Raw genomic sequence first — 17,241 nt, forward strand, 5'->3', positions numbered from 1 at the left:
GGCCGCGGGGAGGGACGGCGGGAGCCGGGGCGCGTTGGGCGGCCGGAGTCGTCCCTTCTTGACGGGTCCGTACGTTCCTCGCTCCTTTAAGGTGTTGACCGCTCCTCAGTGACGAGGGATGCAGATAATTCAGGCTTGTTGTCTGATTACTGCAACCTTAGGAAGGCGCTAAGCCCCCTGTGAGCCTCAGCCTTTTCTGAGTGTAGTCTGAACCTGAGGTATTTTTCTCTTCTGTCAAAACACAGACTTTTCTGCACCTACTTCTTTGATTATACCACAGAGTTATATTTTTGTGAAAAGTGTTAATCTTTTAATCCTCTTTCCCCTCGCCTTTGGAATGAAACTACTCCAGAGAACAAAACGAGGTCTCTGTTGGCTTTAAGATGTTCGCTTCTAGCTGTGCTTGTCTGATCCGTTATAATGTATGTAGGTGAAAAAGAAAAGGGTTTTGAGAATTGGTATTTTGGAAGAGAACAAAAAAGTAAGTTGCATCAGCAGGTCTTTGCCCCATGATGAACAGTCACTAATAATAACATCTTAACAGACAGCTGTGCACAGGGCAGCGTAGTTTGACTCAGCAAGTGAAAGAATCCCATAAAAGGAGGACAACAGGATGTTCTTAAGATGGAAGTAAACTGGGTTGTGTGAGCAAGGTGTAGATCTAAGGTATCATTCCATAAACACTGCAAATAATCATAAAGCAACAAAATTGAGCAGGGTTTTTTTTATGCATATATGAGGCAGTGATGGTATTTGGTCTTGTGTGCCAGTACATCTTAATGTGTTGTATTGATTTAAAGGTGTTTGAACAATGTTTTTGTTCTGTGTTTGTGTTTTTGATGACTTAACCAAGATGCCCAGAATGGGCACCTTGTAAATAATTGGATCATAATATGTATCGCTGGACTTTTTGTAGATCGTGTGTGTATTGTTACCTTCAATTTTTAGATTATGCTTTGTTGTGTGTTTCTTTATCTCCTTGGGACTATGTATTTCGCTTTTTTCCAACGGAGTTGGGACTACAGTCCAAAGCAGAGGCTTTTTACATGATTGCACTTGCAGTTTGCTCTTATGCTATACTGTTGGTTTATTCTGTATTATATAGTCATTGCACAGAGTAGTATGCAAGAAAATTCTTAGAAGACTCCACACAAATTTGTGTCTTAAAAGTTTCTGAGTGAAAATTAGTCACCTTAAAGGTTCTTATGATGATGTTGGGGAAGAGTTATGTGCTCTATTCAAAAGCAGTCTGCATTTTGCCACAGAGACCAACTTTTAGAAGCAATAATAGGAGCCACATTCAGTGTTTCGACTCCTTACATTTTTAGGTAGCATCTATATAACTTTTTTTTCATCAAGAGAGTGTTTTAAAGAAGACTGTGAATCCTGGCTGTTCTTCTGGTTTTCCATTATATATTTTGATTGTAGAATCCAGAAGGCAACACATTTCTGTTCACCTCTCTATAAAGTACTTTCCTAAGCAGCTGGCAGACCTTAAAATCATCGTAATACCCATGGTTAGCACTTGCACTGAAAAACCTCAGAGGTTGGTTGATGAAAAAGTTTCACCATCAAAGCAATATTGTAAGATAATTGAAGTGAAACACCTTTGAGTAGTTCCTTTCAGGTGTTCCTCTGGGAAGTTTTGTTCTTGTCCTTCAGTTTTATAGTTAAAGTGCATATCTTAGAATCATAGAATCATAGAATAGTTAGGGTTGGAAAGGACTTTAAGGTCATCTAGTTCCAACCCTCAATCTTCTTGGCAAAGGCTATCCTAATGTCTTTTCTTTCCCCCTACTTCCAGAACATATGGCTGCTCCCTTACTTGTTTCACCTTGCATTTCAAGATGTTTAATTTGTATTTTGTGAAAGCATGTGAATTCGTTTGCATAGAAATGAAATTATGATAAGCAGTTTTGTCACTGGAGTACCTTCTCTCATCCTCAAGATCTCCAAAGCATCCTCAAGCAAGTTCTGCATAGCATTGCCTGCCTGCAAATCAGCAGTTTAAAGTAGGAAGAAAAGTATTATCACTGCTAATAACAGCTTTTCTATATTTCTAACAGTAAGGAGTTCCTAATAGCAGACTTACAAATGAATTATTGCACTTCTAGTCACACAGGTTTCTAAGGTTGCATTTTTCTGATGTCTACTTGGAGTCTCTCTTTGTACTAATAGAGTTCTTAAGGTCATTGTTACCTTTCTGTATTGCTTTTCATGTATGTCTTAAAAGCTGTGAGGTTTGAGGAGTTCTGCAATATTTAACACTTAAAATACTGCTGTTAAGAACCTCTACAATTTCAAAAAGGACTCGATATGTTCTAGAGGTGCCATCTAGTGGAGTAGCCAAGCGTGCGTTATTGATGCTGTGTATCGCTGATAAACATGACACATTAGGTCTGCTGCACGAATTTGTTATTTATATTAGAATAACATGGAAACAGTAATTTTGTTTTTTAAATAAATAAAAACTACTCGGTTCCAGAAGAAAGACACTGTCAGGATCTATAGAATAAACACCATTTTATGGCTGGTTCCCCAAATTTCCCTGTCTAAAGGGTACTAGTTCTTCTCTTCATGTTTTGGAAGCTAGCTTAAATTTACGTAGGGCTCTAGTAATCATATGGGGGGGTTCAGTCTAACCAGAAGGCCTCCGTGCTTCATCAGATATTGTCTGCCTCTGGTGGCAGCTTTAAGAATTCTGAACTGACAAGAATTACCAGAAAGGTGGTACTAACATTTTAAAATGTCAGGGATTACTTCAGAGGTGTTTTTAATAGAAAGTAATTAAGATACTAAAATTAAGCCAGATTTAATCAAACTCTTTCCACTAGTGATAAAATCCCTGCAATGTTAGTGCTAGCAACAATATGCAGCAACTCATTTCACATGTAACTACCAGATTGATCTGACCACTACATGTGTTTACATGAGGCAGAAGAAAGCCTACTTCTCTATGCAGCATTACACAAGGTCAAAAAGAAAACCATTTAAGCTAATTGAACAGATGTATGCAAATAAATCTTAACTAAAGCAGCACTGTTTTCCCACCGTGTACGTGCTTATAGAGTTCAATTATTTTGCAGGCTGAAATCTGCATGGATCACTCAGACCGATCTTCATTTTTCTGGGATTTCATCACAGGCTGGTTTCCTCTGGTAAGCTGAACCTAATTATTTTTGAGAACAAAGCAGCTAGAAAACAATATAGGACCTTGCATTACACATTTAAGACACAAGCAAGTGGAGTTAACAACTGCTCTGCATCTTGAAGAGAAGCATTTTGAGTAAGAAATCTATCCTTCGTCTGCTTTGATATCTTCACTTCTGTACCACCATTCCCCCTCTCTTTTGTTTGATGTTGGCACACCCCTTTAGAGTACACAGGTTTTCTTGTTTTGATTTACACTTCTAGTTAACTGGAGACCCAAGGCATATCACTTACGTATTGGGTTGGTTTTGTTTTTTCCTCCAAAACCACATTCAGAAGTCAGGTACTGAAGATTGGTTTGGTTTTAGACATTTATTAGCAAAAATCAGAACTGGCAACAGCAGACGTAACTTCCTGAGCCAGAGACATCACAACATTTATTTAACAGGTACAAGGAATCAGTTCTTCTCCATAAAAACCTTGCTGGACCCAAGGATGCAGATCCTCCTGTACATAGCTGTCTCTCCATGTAGGAACAAATGTTCAAGCTCTCTTGAAGACCTGTCTACATACTTGATTCTCACAACGAAGCTCCTACAAACAAAACCCAAATAAAAGTATAAATGTATATAGTAATCAAAGGAACTGATTCTAAAGGTGAGTATAAAACCTTTGCCATGACTACCGACCACTACTCTGCTGCCATGCTAATAAGTTATGATTAACATTCTGAATTCAATTTAAATTGTTCCACCTAACCTAAAATCAAGGCAGAATGTGCTTTCTATGTACCATCCATTACAAATACTACAGAGTTAAAAGTAGGCTTGTGCACACCCTGCCCACATTATAGATCTTATTTTTTCATATAGAGACAGAATTAGTAGAAATCTGAAGTAAATACCAGGTGGAGGTCATCTCCTTCAAGCCAGTGAGTCCAGCCCCTGTTTTTCTTCTCACCAGTCTGGACACAGACAAGTTTGTCATTTTCCCAGGTAACTAGGCTCTGTGGAAGAGAAAACAAGTGTTTCTGTCTGTCTTTTGTCTCAGTTCTGCAATATACTCATACACAATGTCCTTTTTTCCTGGATAAAAGGGGACCTAAGTACTGCTTCTGATGGACAGTGAAACTCCATGCCTGTAACTCAGGCTCCCACCTCTGCACTGCATTACAAATAGTATTCTTGAGACAATTTCAGCTCAAGTAGCTTTATTGATCATGGCATCTTAATTTTGTCGTGGACTCTTGATTTTATATATTCAGTCTTACCTTGCATTTTCTATTATCCAGGCCTTTATTATCTTCTTCAAACTCTTCTCCGATTTTGAACTGAAGCATATAATCTCTGAATGTGCTAGTGGTATGGATATAAAATGAATCGCCCTCTTGTTTGATCACTTTCTGAGGCTTCAGCATTTTTGCTATCTTGCGTGTTGCAAAGTCGATACCTTGGGTGGGAGGCAAAAAGGTCAGAGCTGTATTTATCAGCAGCCATTTTGACAGCCAGGACTTAGCCTTTATTACTACTAGAAGCATTTCTTAGATAGTTTTACCTTACTACTATGCAAGGTTTTGTGGTTTGGTTGTTGTTGGGTTTTTGTTTTGTTTAAAGCTGTACATTACACAGTTCAAGTCATGTTCTTGTACATTTTGCTCTTTGGAAACCAGTTTGCTCAATGGTTGCACAATTCCTATGCAAGATTTCTAGGACTTTGCGTCTGAAGAGTCCTTTTAGAAGTTGGGAGGAGTTCATTTCCCCACACACTTGCCCTAAGCTTGGTGCAAGCCTTGCTTACCTGCTGCTTAGATAGAAGGAGTAGTTAATGCCTATTTCTATCCTTTGAGAGAGGAAGGGCATTAAGTGAATTAACAAGAAATCTTCTCGCCCTGTACCTTAAATAGGGTAAAATGAAGGACAGTCTTAAAATGAATTAGTCAGTCTTGTTTTCAGAACATGCTACTTGTCACTAACACTTTTTAAGTGCAACCAGAAAACATCACGCTTGTCAAAAGATTTCCTGGTTTTCTGTAATGATCCTTATGTCCTTGGTAATACTGAGTTTAAAGCAGTGCTTCTAAAGTTTCTTCTATTTCTCCAGTGAATGTTTGTTTCTTTAGAGGAACAGCCATCTAGTTGGCAGGCAACTGAATTACATTGCATCCCAACAGTATGCTCAGAGTTTTCATGAAGGGGATGGGTAAAATGTGTATTGATTGATTTAGTTGTTTTCATTACCTAGATTAAAACTTTTGTTTTATAGGACCATGAGAAGTTTCTCACTTTATGCAGAATGGAGTTGTGATCTTGACAGGGTCGTTCAGCTACCATGTGTTGAACCACATGGCTCCTTATGCAGTCTGTGTTTGAGTGGGGCTTAATTACGGTATGCATTATAAAAGTGCCAGAATCTGTCAGTCATGTTTTTATGTGGTTATCAGTTTATTTTTAGCATAGAGGGGTTTGAATTCAGTATCAGCAACAGCCATACCCAGGAAGCCTTAACATTATTGAAAGAATGTATACGCACAAACTACTTACAAATCTACTGTTAGAGGTCAGTATCAAACTGAAAGTATGGCTAGGCTTGTAATAGCCATATCCTTATCCAAAACCCTTTAGTTTCTCAGCTGATAGGATATTAGCCTCTTGACTCTACTTAGCCTGGCAGAAAAGCTTTAAATTCAAGCTCTACAATACTGGTTTCAGTCCTTGTTTTATTCAGTATACTGGCAGCCAAGCAGGAGTAATTAAAGATAGGCTGTAAACCATCAACAGGATTCTTTGCCTTTACTTTTAAGCAAGTTCCTCCAATTACATTCTGAAAACAAATTGCATTTTTCACAAGATTGCTAGTTAACTTTAAGAAGCCCTTTACTTAGTTCAACAATGTTTATTATTAAGGAACAGACAATCCCTATTCCATTTGAAGACATTAGAACATTAGGAGTATATTACTTAGTATTCAAACTGACAAATAAATTCTCATTATGAGAGCAACATTTTTTTTTTTCTTGTTGATTAGAAGGATTAGAAACAGAGTTCTTTCACCATATTAAAGATACCAACTAGCCTGCTTAAGTAGGTCACCTAGCATAGACACAGCCACAGAACAGATTTCATTCTAGTTGTGTATACAATAATCAACAAAGGATGCAGCTGGTCATCAGTTTACACAAGTCAAAAAGGCAGAAAGGGGTGGGAAAGGAAGGGAGAAGGGAAGGCAGCACACAAGGTTCCCTGCTGTCACCATCTGTAATAAGCTTTGTACAAGAAAGCTAATAAAGTACCAAGAACTTTTAGTTCCCTGTTAAAGCACTGTTATTCTCTCTAAGAGATCTTAACAAGCTAAGAGGTTAGCTTCAAGCACTCCAGAAAAGGGACAGTTAGAGAGACTGATCAACAAGTCACAGTAATGAGAGAAGGATTTTGTAAGTTGTTTAAAGGTACATGACTCTAAACTAAACAACTGCCTGGAGGTGGCAAATAATCAAGAGCTTTTTTTTTTTTTTTGTTACTTTACATAGGTTCTGTAAGTTTGTGCTCAAAGGCAAGAAAAGGTGCGTGGACAGGGCAAGCTCTTCCCTGTCTCTGATGAAAGCTATAAAAACATTCTACTTTTAAAACAAGTATTTAGGCTGAGAAATTCATGACTCTTGGGTGACAGGTTATAAAGTATAGTTAATGTTGTCTGTTTATCATTCCCTATTATGTTCCTTCCATTGGTTATCAGAGAGAAAAGCTTCAGCAATATCTAGGTTTTAGAAGAACTCAAACTTCTAAAATTCAAGAGGACCCTTACAGGAAGGATAGAACCAGGTATTTGCACCTACCTAAGGCCACCATATAACCTTCAAAGTTGTCATTGCTGACAAGGTTCCAGGTCCCATTGAAATCCACAGGCATTGCCAGACTGTAGAAGGAAGATGCAGTCAGCCTCTGGCCTAAAATCAAAACTGAAGAAATATTTTCCAACCTGGCCTTATATGAGGAACACTGTGGGTGGGATTACATCTCAGAGCCTTACTGATAGAGGGGAAGGGTACTTCTGCTGAGCCAATAGGCAAGAGAGTATTTGTACATCAGCTTTAGCTGCATTGGAGGGAAAAGGTCAGTTACTGAAATCTTTCTGTGGAGCAAATGTTAATAGCCCAAGAGTTGCAGTGCAAACTAAAAACTGGTTTGCATTGAGGAACTGATCCCTCTTGTATACTGAAAAGGGAATCGTGGACAGATTTTGTCATTTCTAAAAGTCCCTGCATGTGTATTAGAACTATTGCTTTATGATCTGAAATCTACATATGTGTTGAAAAGGTGGTCTATCCACTGAAATACAAGCTGTATTTTGTATTTGAACAGACAGGGATTGACTGTTAAGCTGTGGGTGGTATTGTATCAGCAAATTTTAAAGCAGTACCTCTGACACAGTAATGGAGACAAGCATTTTATCTTGCTGGTTTATGTCTGGAGTGAATAGTAGAGAACATCACTGTCTAGTGGTTATAACAGAAAAGTGTCAGACAAATCCTGTCTGTGTATGTTACTCTCTGATGTGACTCTCAACACAGCTCTACTATGCCACAGTTTACCTATTTGTGCTCTGATTTTTTTGATGCTCTTAGTTATATCCTAGTTAAATGAATGTATACGTTAAAAATTCCTTTTTTTTCTCAGATGCCTTACCAGGCAGAAAATTCGTGTAACAGCTAGGCATGAGGCAGCAGATTCAGAGGCCTGAGCTCTGTTCCCAGTTCTGCAGCTCTGTATTTATGTTTTCCTAGATGGGAAACAGGAAGAATACCTGTTCATGCAATCCACTTTCTACTCCTAAAAATAGCCAATAACAAATCAAAAGCTACTTTTGTGTATATGGAAGATGTAGCTCCCTCCTTTGCTTTTTATTTTTGAAACACACTGTAAAGGAAAGGATACAGAAATTATTCCCACTGGTGCTTTATTAGATCCTATATTGCATACAGGGAGTAGTGCATAGGATGCAGCAGGCAAGCTTCATTGTTGGACTTTTATCTTGAGCAAAGAAGTGAAAGAAATCTCCTAAGTTATGACCCAGGAAAGTGTTTGGAAAAGTGAATAAATAATGCTTGACTTCAGACAGAAAGGATATATAAGGAATTTGGAAGTGAGATTTTTTTTTTTGCCTTAGTAAGATACATAATTGTCCAACCTCTTGTAGTTCCTCCATCTATGGTTACTTTTTGCAAGCTGTATGCCTTATTGTTACAACCTAGCAAGTGAGAAATAGAAATTTCATAATCCTGAACAACTAGGCACTCCAGAATTGCCAAGTACAGGACAGGTAGATGACTTCATACCTCAGTTTCCTCACCGGTAAAATGGAGAAAAGAATAATTCCTAAAGTCACATGTATTTTTTGAGCATTAGCTTAATCCCACATCTTAAGTGGTCACATGGAACGAGTACCATAATGAAGGCTACATTAAAAGAAAACCCCAAAATTCATGGGCAAGGGAAATCGTAACTGTATTACTACCATAGTGAAAGGGAATTTGCTTATTCTGAATCTTGAATGAGGAAACTCACCCATAACTACTGCATTCAGCTGTTCACTGACTCAGGTTAGGCTGAATAAAAAGATAATATTTTGCAAAGAAAATTACATTTCCCTGAACCTTAGCTACATTTGGAGTTGACAGTTTGACCTACATGACTCACAGATCACGCTAGCAGGAAATTAGAACGTCAACGCTTGTTTCCTGTTTGCAGATGGACATTGTTCTCTATCCTATAATAAGCTAGGAATAGCACAGAGAAATGATAATTACTGTTTCGCCTGGACACAAATAGTAACATTTCACCCACAATTTGTTACTGCAAACACTATGTATGGTAGTAAAGCGCTCTTGCAATACTACTGACTTTTCCAAGTAAAGATAAGTCAGTACTTGGATGAGGCCTGTGTAAAAGCCTGGATGTAACATTTTAATTGAAAGTTAAGATAATGCAGATTGTCTGGGATGTGGTGCTTCTTTCTGTAGATCAATACTTAATTTAAAACTAAGACTTATAAAGGCTACCAGGGTTACTATTTCAAGGCTCAGCCAAAGAATTGCCTGTGGAATGTTTTGTAAGAACTGACATGTGGCCTGGTTGTGTCACAGGATGGTTCATTTCTTTCTCCATTAAAGTCCCTAATTTTCTTTTTGTGGAAAGTATTTTTTCCATCTTAATTGCAGTGCAGCACTGAGCATCTAACTCATTCCATTCAGGTTATGCCCTTATATCAGAAGTAGATGAAGTATTCATAAATACTGCTGCAGTATTCATAAAATATTTTGAGTCTGGATTACACGTGTGGTGTACAAGCCCTGAGTTCTCTTGACAGAGCAGAACTAAGTGCAGTGATGTAAAAAAAAAATACGCCTCATTTTTGTTTGCACGACATTCATGAATGCATTTTAAATCTTCTAGAAGGAAGTTCAGTGAACTGCATTATTCACAGACTTGACTTTTTCAAGTATATAGATTCTCTTAGAGATCTAGTCCATTCTTGAAAGTCATAGCTAACGTTTTGGATATGCCACATCACTGACTGTGATGCCGATTTTAATAACTGAACACAGTGTGAGGTTACTTCTAGTGCTGTACCAGGCAGGTTTCTGGATCCCATGGGTAAAATGAAAGATCAATATTCAGCAGTCAGTGTAATTTTTGAACAATGTTCTATTTTGTATATACAAAACTGTACTGACACCATTCTACCTACTTAAAAATCACATAGTCATCAGACATCAGATTTGGTTAATAACAGCATGACTAAAATTAGCATACTGCATGCAATTTATTTTATTGAAAGACCTATCACACATAACTACATGAAAACCCAGTGAAATGTAACTGTTTGAAGACCCAAGCTTTATAAAACATCCTACTGAATTTGCAGTTTCTCTAGAGTTACACAAAGTGCACCAACACACAACAGCATCATTATTTAGAAGAATAAACCTAGACTTAAAGTGCAGTTTTACTCTGAAAAGTGATCACATCAATAGGGTGCTTTCTTATTAGAAGGATGTGCTCTGGTTATTCAGAAGCACACTGGTTGACTTGAGTGCTGAAAATAAATCTTTCTTGCCCTCTACTCTTGTCAGTCATAAAGACAGACAGCAAGTGAGAGAGAAAAGTTGGTCTTGTGCTTTCCTACACACCATGAACAATATACTTATCTTCAACCAGTTATGGCAGTTTGATTGCTAAGGTGTTGCAGGGGGCATAATTTACCATCAGTACCTTTTTACTATTGACGATAAAATGACAGTGTAAGCTTGCCTGAGCTCTAGGGGACAAATGGCAGATGGAGCACATTTGATGCAGGAATCATCAAGAAAAAAACAAAAGAAAAGAATCCTTGATGGTACTTTCTGTCACAGAGCAGTTACAGATGCATGTCCAAGTTGTGATCTGATATTACACCAATCTCCCTGTTGATTGTCTGTAGACAGCCAGAGCTAGAACACAGATGTTCTAGTGTATAGTAATTGTGCAGAATTTCATGTGGGGCTCCAAGTCTGCATGCCCAGTGCTAGCTCCACTGGGCATTACAGGTTTTCCCAATAGTGTCTCAACTCCCCTCCTGGGTTTTATATGAGCCTCACAGGCCCCAGGGCTGCCTGCAATATTCTGCATTTTGCTTCTGGCTTCCACATTCCCACTAAGCAACTAGAGATGCCTAGACTGCTCCCTCAGCTATTTGAGGATCCCCTTCCCAGGGGAGGAGGATGATGGGTTGTCACAGTTATGTTCTGGGAACATGTCCCTGGTTCTAGGCTTCCTGCCCTGAGAATCTCCCATTCTGCTGGATTTGGTGATCTGAAAAATGCGAACCGAGTCATCTTGTGGAGATTGTATGTAAAAGCTGTTGACCCATTAGTGAGCATCTTGGAAACCTTGACATTTTTTATAAGGCACATAACCAAAACACAAATGGGATGACAGCAAATAAAGGGAGATAGAATTCTAAGACCATGACATTCACAGTGCCTCTCTTGTTTATATTCACATAAAGCAGACAATATACTGCTAGATTCAAAAACCAGATTTCTAGCAAAGAAAACCATTTCACTTATGCACAGTCTTAATGTCCTACCATTTCTTTTCAACTCCAGTTACAGGAAACAATTCTGGCTATATACATTTGCCTCAAAAGTAAAAGGTCATTTATTACTTGAAATAAATGGAGAACCGTCTTAGAATCAGTGCAATGACCCTATTACTAATTTCTATCCATTAAATCAGTAGCCATAAACCAGTCACTGAAGTAGGTCTGTCCTTCAATGAGAACAGTGCTGAGCTTAAAGTACAGCTTTGGAAACATGAATGAAGTAAAGCACAAGGCATTTCTGGGAGCAAATTGCACAACAGCAGACAAACACGCTGTGTATCTAAAAGGCAGGCAGCTCAAAGCATGGTGTATCTAGCACCACTTCAGCAAGGAATAACTTTTTTCCCTTCCAGCATAGAGCAAAATAGTTTCTTTGAGGTGTACATGTTGGCAATTTCTTAAAAAGTTAAATAGATTTCCTACCAGTAAGTGGTACATTTTGAAATAAAATGGCTTTGTCTGTTAAGACACTGGAAGTTGCTAAAAATAAGACTCCAAGCGGTCTGAGTTAAAACTAATCAAAACACTCTCCTTTGGTTTGTTAAGTTTTACCTTTCATAAGCAAGTGTGAATTCTTGTATTTAGTTCACTGCACTGTGACAAAATGTTTAAACATGAAGGTCTTATTATTGGATTTAAAAAAAGATTGTGTAGGTCCAATTTTTGAGTGCACCAAACCTCAACAGCAACTACATAGGTACTAAAGCCACAGAATTAGCCTGCTCTTAACTTAAAAAAAAACACAAACCAAAAAAACAACCCCTAAAAAACATACTTTCCTGTACTGAACTGTAGCTTTTTTTTCACAGCAGAAAGTTGTATAGTGCCTGTTAGTTCTTGGAATCCCTTGTATTCTTCTGTAAGGGAGCCAAGACAACCCCAGCATTCCTGTCTTCACTCTCTGGACTATAGAGGTTATGTTTTTCTATGTATGCTTGAACTGCATCAGGCACTAGGTAACGAATGCTTTGGCCCCTCCGCAGTGCTCTCCTAATCTTGGTGGAGGAAATGTCATTTGTGATCCATTCTTCCACAAGGTGAATGTTATTCTTATGTCTCCACAAAATGTCAGACTCATAGATGAATTTCTGAACGTTGTTTCCAGCTCTACTGATGCATACAAGGCCATGATTTTCCACAATTTCAGTGATGTCCTCCAACTTCCACAGATTGGGGATCCCGAAAGACTCCAGCATGTCACTTCCACAAAGCAGCTTAAGCTGTGGGGCACCTTAAATAGAAAAATAAGTGAGAAACAGGGTTTTGTTTAGTCCACCAGATTTTAGCCAACTTGATGGGGACATTTAATTTCTAGGCTACCTTTAATCGTTGGTTAATAAGAGACAATGGAATGAAATAAAAAGACTCCAAGTATATAATTTATAATGAGTAGCCTTAATACAGGATTTTTCTGGGGGAAGAAAAGTTATGGGAGTCCCTTCATCCAAAAGGACTGGAAAATACCCTCTACAAGTGCATATGCTATATATTTTACCGATAAAATTGTCTTCTTACAAAGCTTACTGCTTTATGCTGTGGGATCAAAGAGAAACCAGAACCAAGAACTAGCATTAAAAAAAGCTACTCATCAGCACAACTCCCTTGAAATAGTGACTATTGTTAAGCATTTAATTTCCAAACAGACTTAACTTTTTATATCTGGACTCTGATTTTTCTTTTTAACGGGCTCATGCCTATTTGGTTCCTGTTTCCTCTTCCGTCCTGGCTTTGTTAAAGGTATAGCATTCTGCAGGCTATTTGTGGGATCAGGAGATAAAAGCTTTTGTTGATGGTACCTGCAAAACAGATGTATTTTAGGTATTTTAAAGATGCAGGAGAACATAGGCAAGAATATGGTCTACTAAATGATCTGTCACTGCTTCCTCCTGCAGAACTTTCACAGACAAACCATCCAAGAACTGACCTAGTGGAACAGGGACTTCTGAAAGCTGGGTCATAAGATGGTCAAAGTGGAAAGATTTCAAAGCAACAACTTTAAGGTTGGTTTGTTTATTTTTTTAATAATGATTCATTTTAAAAAGAACCACTTCAGTGACTGAAAGAGTAAAAAACTTAAAAAAAGATATTCCTTCAGACAGTTCTCATGCCAGCCTTGAAATACAGAAATGGGCAGCAGAGCACTATCAGAATCAAACAAGGGAAGCCTGCACAGCATGTGTCTACCCCATTCTAGTCTCTTGTCCTTCCTTGTGAATACCTTTTCAGCACAAAAACTGAATTAAGCAAAAGAAACAATCTATCTCAAAATATTATCACAGGCTCATTTTCTGTATGTTTAGGACTAATGGTGCAATCTTTCATTTACAATGCTCATATAAATAGTACTTCTGGATTCCCCGAGTCTCTTCATATGATTTGGGCTTAGCCTCCTATTATTCCAGCTTGTTAGACCTGACACCATTCCTTATCCTTCTATATGTTCTTAAGACTTTTTAAGGTTTGGCTGAAGAATACCTTAAAACTTTTAGTGTTTCCAACCACTCACTCTGGCTGCTTTCCCAATCATCTACTTCCACCCAGTCAGAGTTTTTTGTAGCTAGTTTTGCCATAGCTACTCGGTGATCTGCACTGATCAGACCTTTCTTCTTATACGCATCACCTACTGGTGAGATTATTCCTTTGATGACTTTGTATTTTCCTGTGGAAAAAACACATAACATGAGAACATGAAAAGTGGTCGAGCAGATGTTACTTCCACTGTATTGTATTTAAACTAGGACATAAGCATTCCTCACTGCAACCTCTTAAGAACACCAGTGCCAGCTCTGACAGCCAGTCCAGTAGACAGTACGCTTCTGCCAGTGTGTAAGGCAGCACAATTAAATGTTTAGTAAGATATATTAGAAAGATATTTTAATAAAGAAAAACTATAATACATTAAAATTAGTAATAAGCAACAGATCTATAAGGCTGTTTTCTCATGTATTTGGCCTACACGATTTTGTATGATACATACACACATACTAGCTTCAATATCTAATTAAGTGTTTCAAAAAATAGTTATCACAGCTGTCCTGAATGCTATAAATTACCATCCTACCTGTTTCATGGAAGTAGTCTTTAGCCAGCTCAAATAGCCTTAGGTGCATGTTGGTAATGGGGTTGAAGGACCCACAGGCCAGCAGTACCACTTCAGTCTTCTTTTTGGAGTCTTCCATAGCTATTTCTTGCAGCTACAGAGTCAAGAGCAGAATGTTGGTGCTAGTTTCCAGCCAATACAAGAGGAGATGAGATCAGAAAAAGTTATTCATACTTATTTGTGCTGCCAATAAGCATAAGAGTTCAAGATCAGATTGAACACTGTCTTTTTCTTCCACCAACATTTGGCCTGGGATTGTTTGTGTGATACTGCATGATCCAATTTCTAAGAGATTAAAACCACCACTTCTAGTTCTTTCTGGTTATCCCAGGATAGACGTACAAAGCAAGGAGCTGAGTCAGCAGTGGCACTGTGGTGCAGAAAAGAGGATAATTCTCCTGTGAGGCTTTAGAAATCAAGGATGTAGAGGAAAGTGAGTGTGTTAGGAAGAAGACATACATAATTGCAGCTGCAATTCCCTCCTATATCCAAAAGGAAACATCTTAAAAATGAAATCACTGAAAACAGGCTGCTTGCCTAAAGAGGACAGCATACTGCCCACTGAAGAAGAGCAGCTCATGCACAAAAACTTCACAAGGAGAGATAATCTGTACTGATTGCAGGCTAAATCTGATTAGAACTTTGCTGTTTATTAAAAATGCCAATGCCAATCAACTTCCTTACTTCTAGTGCTCACAGGGAGGAGGAGGGGGAAGAACATCCTGTGACAGTTCCCAGAGCTGCTACTCTAAACTGCAGCTAGTGTTTCCAGCAAAATCTGTAAATGTGACATTACATTGCATTAAATTCCAGAGGAGAGGAGAGTTAGCATTTGTTCATTTGGGATTTATTTAGCTAGCACATTCTTATGGTATGTGGGAAGAAAGTGCTATGGCCTAAACATGAAAACATCCGATCTACATCGTGTTCCAGGAAGTGTGTGGTAGGTGTACCAGTGGAACAGATGATTAGAAACCAGTGAATTTTAAAAGGTTTAGTAAAATCTGCAATTAAGTACCAGATTTTCTTCCCTTTTTTTAATATACAACAGCACTGATCCAATTTTGAACTTTGCTTTCAGAAAACTGCTTAAGAATTGGTGAAAATAAGGAAATTTCACTACTTTTTCATTTCTCCTCACACTACATGGATTTTTGCTTCTCAGTGTTCTTTTCTTTCATGAGTATATTCTGACTTACCAAGAGTTTCCCTTAGCCTGGCCCTACACAAATGAATACTGGAATATATTATGGGCCATCCTCCTGCTGTGGCTGTCTGAGACATCTGCTATTGTTTCTACAGCAACACCGCAGCCTGGAAAAATCCCAGAAGGTCACCCTCACATTCTGTCTCCTTTACAGAGAGGCTGAGTGATGTTCGCAGCCACCACAGCAGTAAGATGTCATCACAGCTAACCTTGTATCAGCTACTGTGCACCAACATCAAACAGCCCTTGCATAAAAGGGTCTTGCAAGGCATTTTGCAGGTGTTAGTACTTTCCCGGGCTTTCAAGTTTTACAGACTTTAGAAATACTCTTTATTACTGAAGAGTAGTTCAGCATTTGAAGTGTTGGCGTTCCTTGGAGTGCAGCCTTCGTAGGGCATGGGCTAGGAAAGTTACTATGGGAACAGCCAGGGAAAGGAGTTAGACTTGCCTTTGTCTGAAGCCCCACTTTCTAAAGAAAGTGGCTTATGCTGCACATCTGAAATGGGTTGGTTTTTTCCTTAAAGAAGTAAGGGCAAAAAGAGTAGAAAATTTTAAGCTGGAAATGTGTAGTGTCTTTTCTGGCATTGGCCAGGTGTCCTTTTTGATGCTGCTAGAGACTCTTCAGAAACAGGCAATTAGTGTATCATGAGTTCACCTTGCAGCGTTTTGTATCTGCACAGAAATTAATATGATTTAGTAGCTTGCCCAGTGCCTCAGTCTCCTCATTCACAGTGACATCCTCTGTCCAGCACTGGTTTCACAGTATCGTACATGATGTTGTAATCCTCATAACCAACATAGCTCCATCACAGCTGGGATCTGCTCTTCGTGGAAGAACTTGCATGTAGCTCTAACTTTTGGGGAAAAGCTATGCAATTTGCACATCCCAGGAGAGAAAAGGACAAGGTTCCAGTGGTGACTGAAGCCCAGCCACTACTTGAGCTGTATATGAAGCCATGCCTCTTCTTGTTCTATAACATGAGTAGTTTTGATGAATTAAGTGTAATTTGACACTGCGTGACACCAGTCTAATTATTACAGTTTGACTAGAATATTCAAGCAGCAGCCCTGCTCCTGCTGTACAGACATCTGTGGCATTTAGTTCCACAACTTAGAACAGTCTCGAAATAATGAATGCTACCTTATGCCAAATACTAAATCAAATATTCGTAAAATCTCTTTAAGATGGTAAAGTGGTCTTCGCTGATTCTCCATGCATGTGGGGCATCCTGGATCATTTTCCCTCCTTCTTCAGAAGGAAAAATGAGGTCCCTGGGATGTACTCCTTTACATATATGCTGATACACCATCTCATTATCTTACGAATGTTTAGTGTGTACCACTTGCAGGCCTGCTGGTGCTTAGCTGGTTGGACAAGCATTTGCCCTAAAAACGAATGAAGTACGCCAGCAGTAGGTTTGGGGATGGTTCAGAACCCCAGACGGTTGCCTTTTGTGGATAAGCAGGCAATTTTGAGCATGCTTTGGTCAATCTGCTCTATTATTTCTGATGTAAATCCTTGTTAAACATGCTTATACGGCTGTAGAATCTAAGCGCATGAACTTAGCGGTGCGCAGGCTCCTGATGGAAGCTCTCCACGGCAACCGCTCCCGCTTTCCGCCCGTGCCGGTAACCTCCTCCCCAC

The 17,241-nt window shown here is 38.8% G+C and overlaps 2 protein-coding genes across 3 annotated transcripts; both read right to left on the minus strand.

Moving 5' to 3' along the window:
* Positions 1 to 3,543: 3,543 nt before the first annotated feature.
* RBP7 (retinol binding protein 7, cellular) lies at positions 3,544 to 7,107 on the minus strand. Of its 2 annotated transcripts, XM_010020713.1 has the most exons (5): positions 6,983 to 7,107; positions 4,421 to 4,599; positions 4,055 to 4,156; positions 3,712 to 3,744; positions 3,609 to 3,629 (listed from the first exon to the last, which is right to left on the minus strand). In XM_010020713.1, the coding sequence occupies exons 1-5, from the start codon at positions 7,053 to 7,055 to the stop codon at positions 3,609 to 3,611; spliced, it is 408 nt and encodes a 135-aa protein (XP_010019015.1). In that variant the 5' UTR covers positions 7,056 to 7,107. The 2 variants fall into 2 exon arrangements, with proteins under 2 accessions (XP_010019017.1, XP_010019015.1); XM_010020715.1 differs by having other exon boundaries at positions 3,544 to 3,744.
* Positions 7,108 to 12,119: 5,012 nt separating this feature from the next.
* On the minus strand, positions 12,120 to 14,468 carry NMNAT1 (nicotinamide nucleotide adenylyltransferase 1). The gene is made up of 4 exons (XM_010020716.1): positions 14,351 to 14,468; positions 13,765 to 13,948; positions 12,940 to 13,085; positions 12,120 to 12,520 (listed from the first exon to the last, which is right to left on the minus strand). The coding sequence occupies exons 1-4, from the start codon at positions 14,466 to 14,468 to the stop codon at positions 12,120 to 12,122; spliced, it is 849 nt and encodes a 282-aa protein (XP_010019018.1).
* Between the last annotated feature and the right edge of the window lie 2,773 nt (positions 14,469 to 17,241).

This window comes from Nestor notabilis, unplaced genomic scaffold (assembly GCF_000696875.1).
Source record: "Nestor notabilis isolate BGI_N333 unplaced genomic scaffold, ASM69687v1 Scaffold31928, whole genome shotgun sequence".
In the NCBI taxonomy this organism is placed as follows: Eukaryota; Metazoa; Chordata; class Aves; order Psittaciformes; family Psittacidae; genus Nestor; species Nestor notabilis.

What these genes read in the sequence shown, in the direction of transcription:
- RBP7 (XM_010020713.1), bottom strand. Translation starts at nt 7,055, where the DNA reads ATGCCTGTGGATTTCAATGGGACCTGGAACCTTGTCAGCAATGACAAC. An exon ending in AGGTTATATGGTGGCCTTAG is followed by an intron (nt 4,600 to 6,982) that starts GTAGGTGCAAAT and finishes CTCCCACCCAAG; the next exon opens with GTATCGACTTTGCAACACGC. An exon ending in AGAATCAAGTATGTAGACAG is followed by an intron (nt 3,630 to 3,711) that starts GTCTTCAAGAGA and finishes GGGTCCAGCAAG; the next exon opens with GTTTTTATGGAGAAGAACTG.
- NMNAT1 (XM_010020716.1), bottom strand. Translation starts at nt 14,468, where the DNA reads ATGGAAGACTCCAAAAAGAAGACTGAAGTGGTACTGCTGGCCTGTGGG. An exon ending in GAAACACTAAAAGTTTTAAG is followed by an intron (nt 13,086 to 13,764) that starts GTATTCTTCAGC and finishes TCTGTTTTGCAG; the next exon opens with GTACCATCAACAAAAGCTTT. An exon ending in TCAGAGTCCAGATATAAAAA is followed by an intron (nt 12,521 to 12,939) that starts GTTAAGTCTGTT and finishes TTTCTATTTAAG; the next exon opens with GTGCCCCACAGCTTAAGCTG.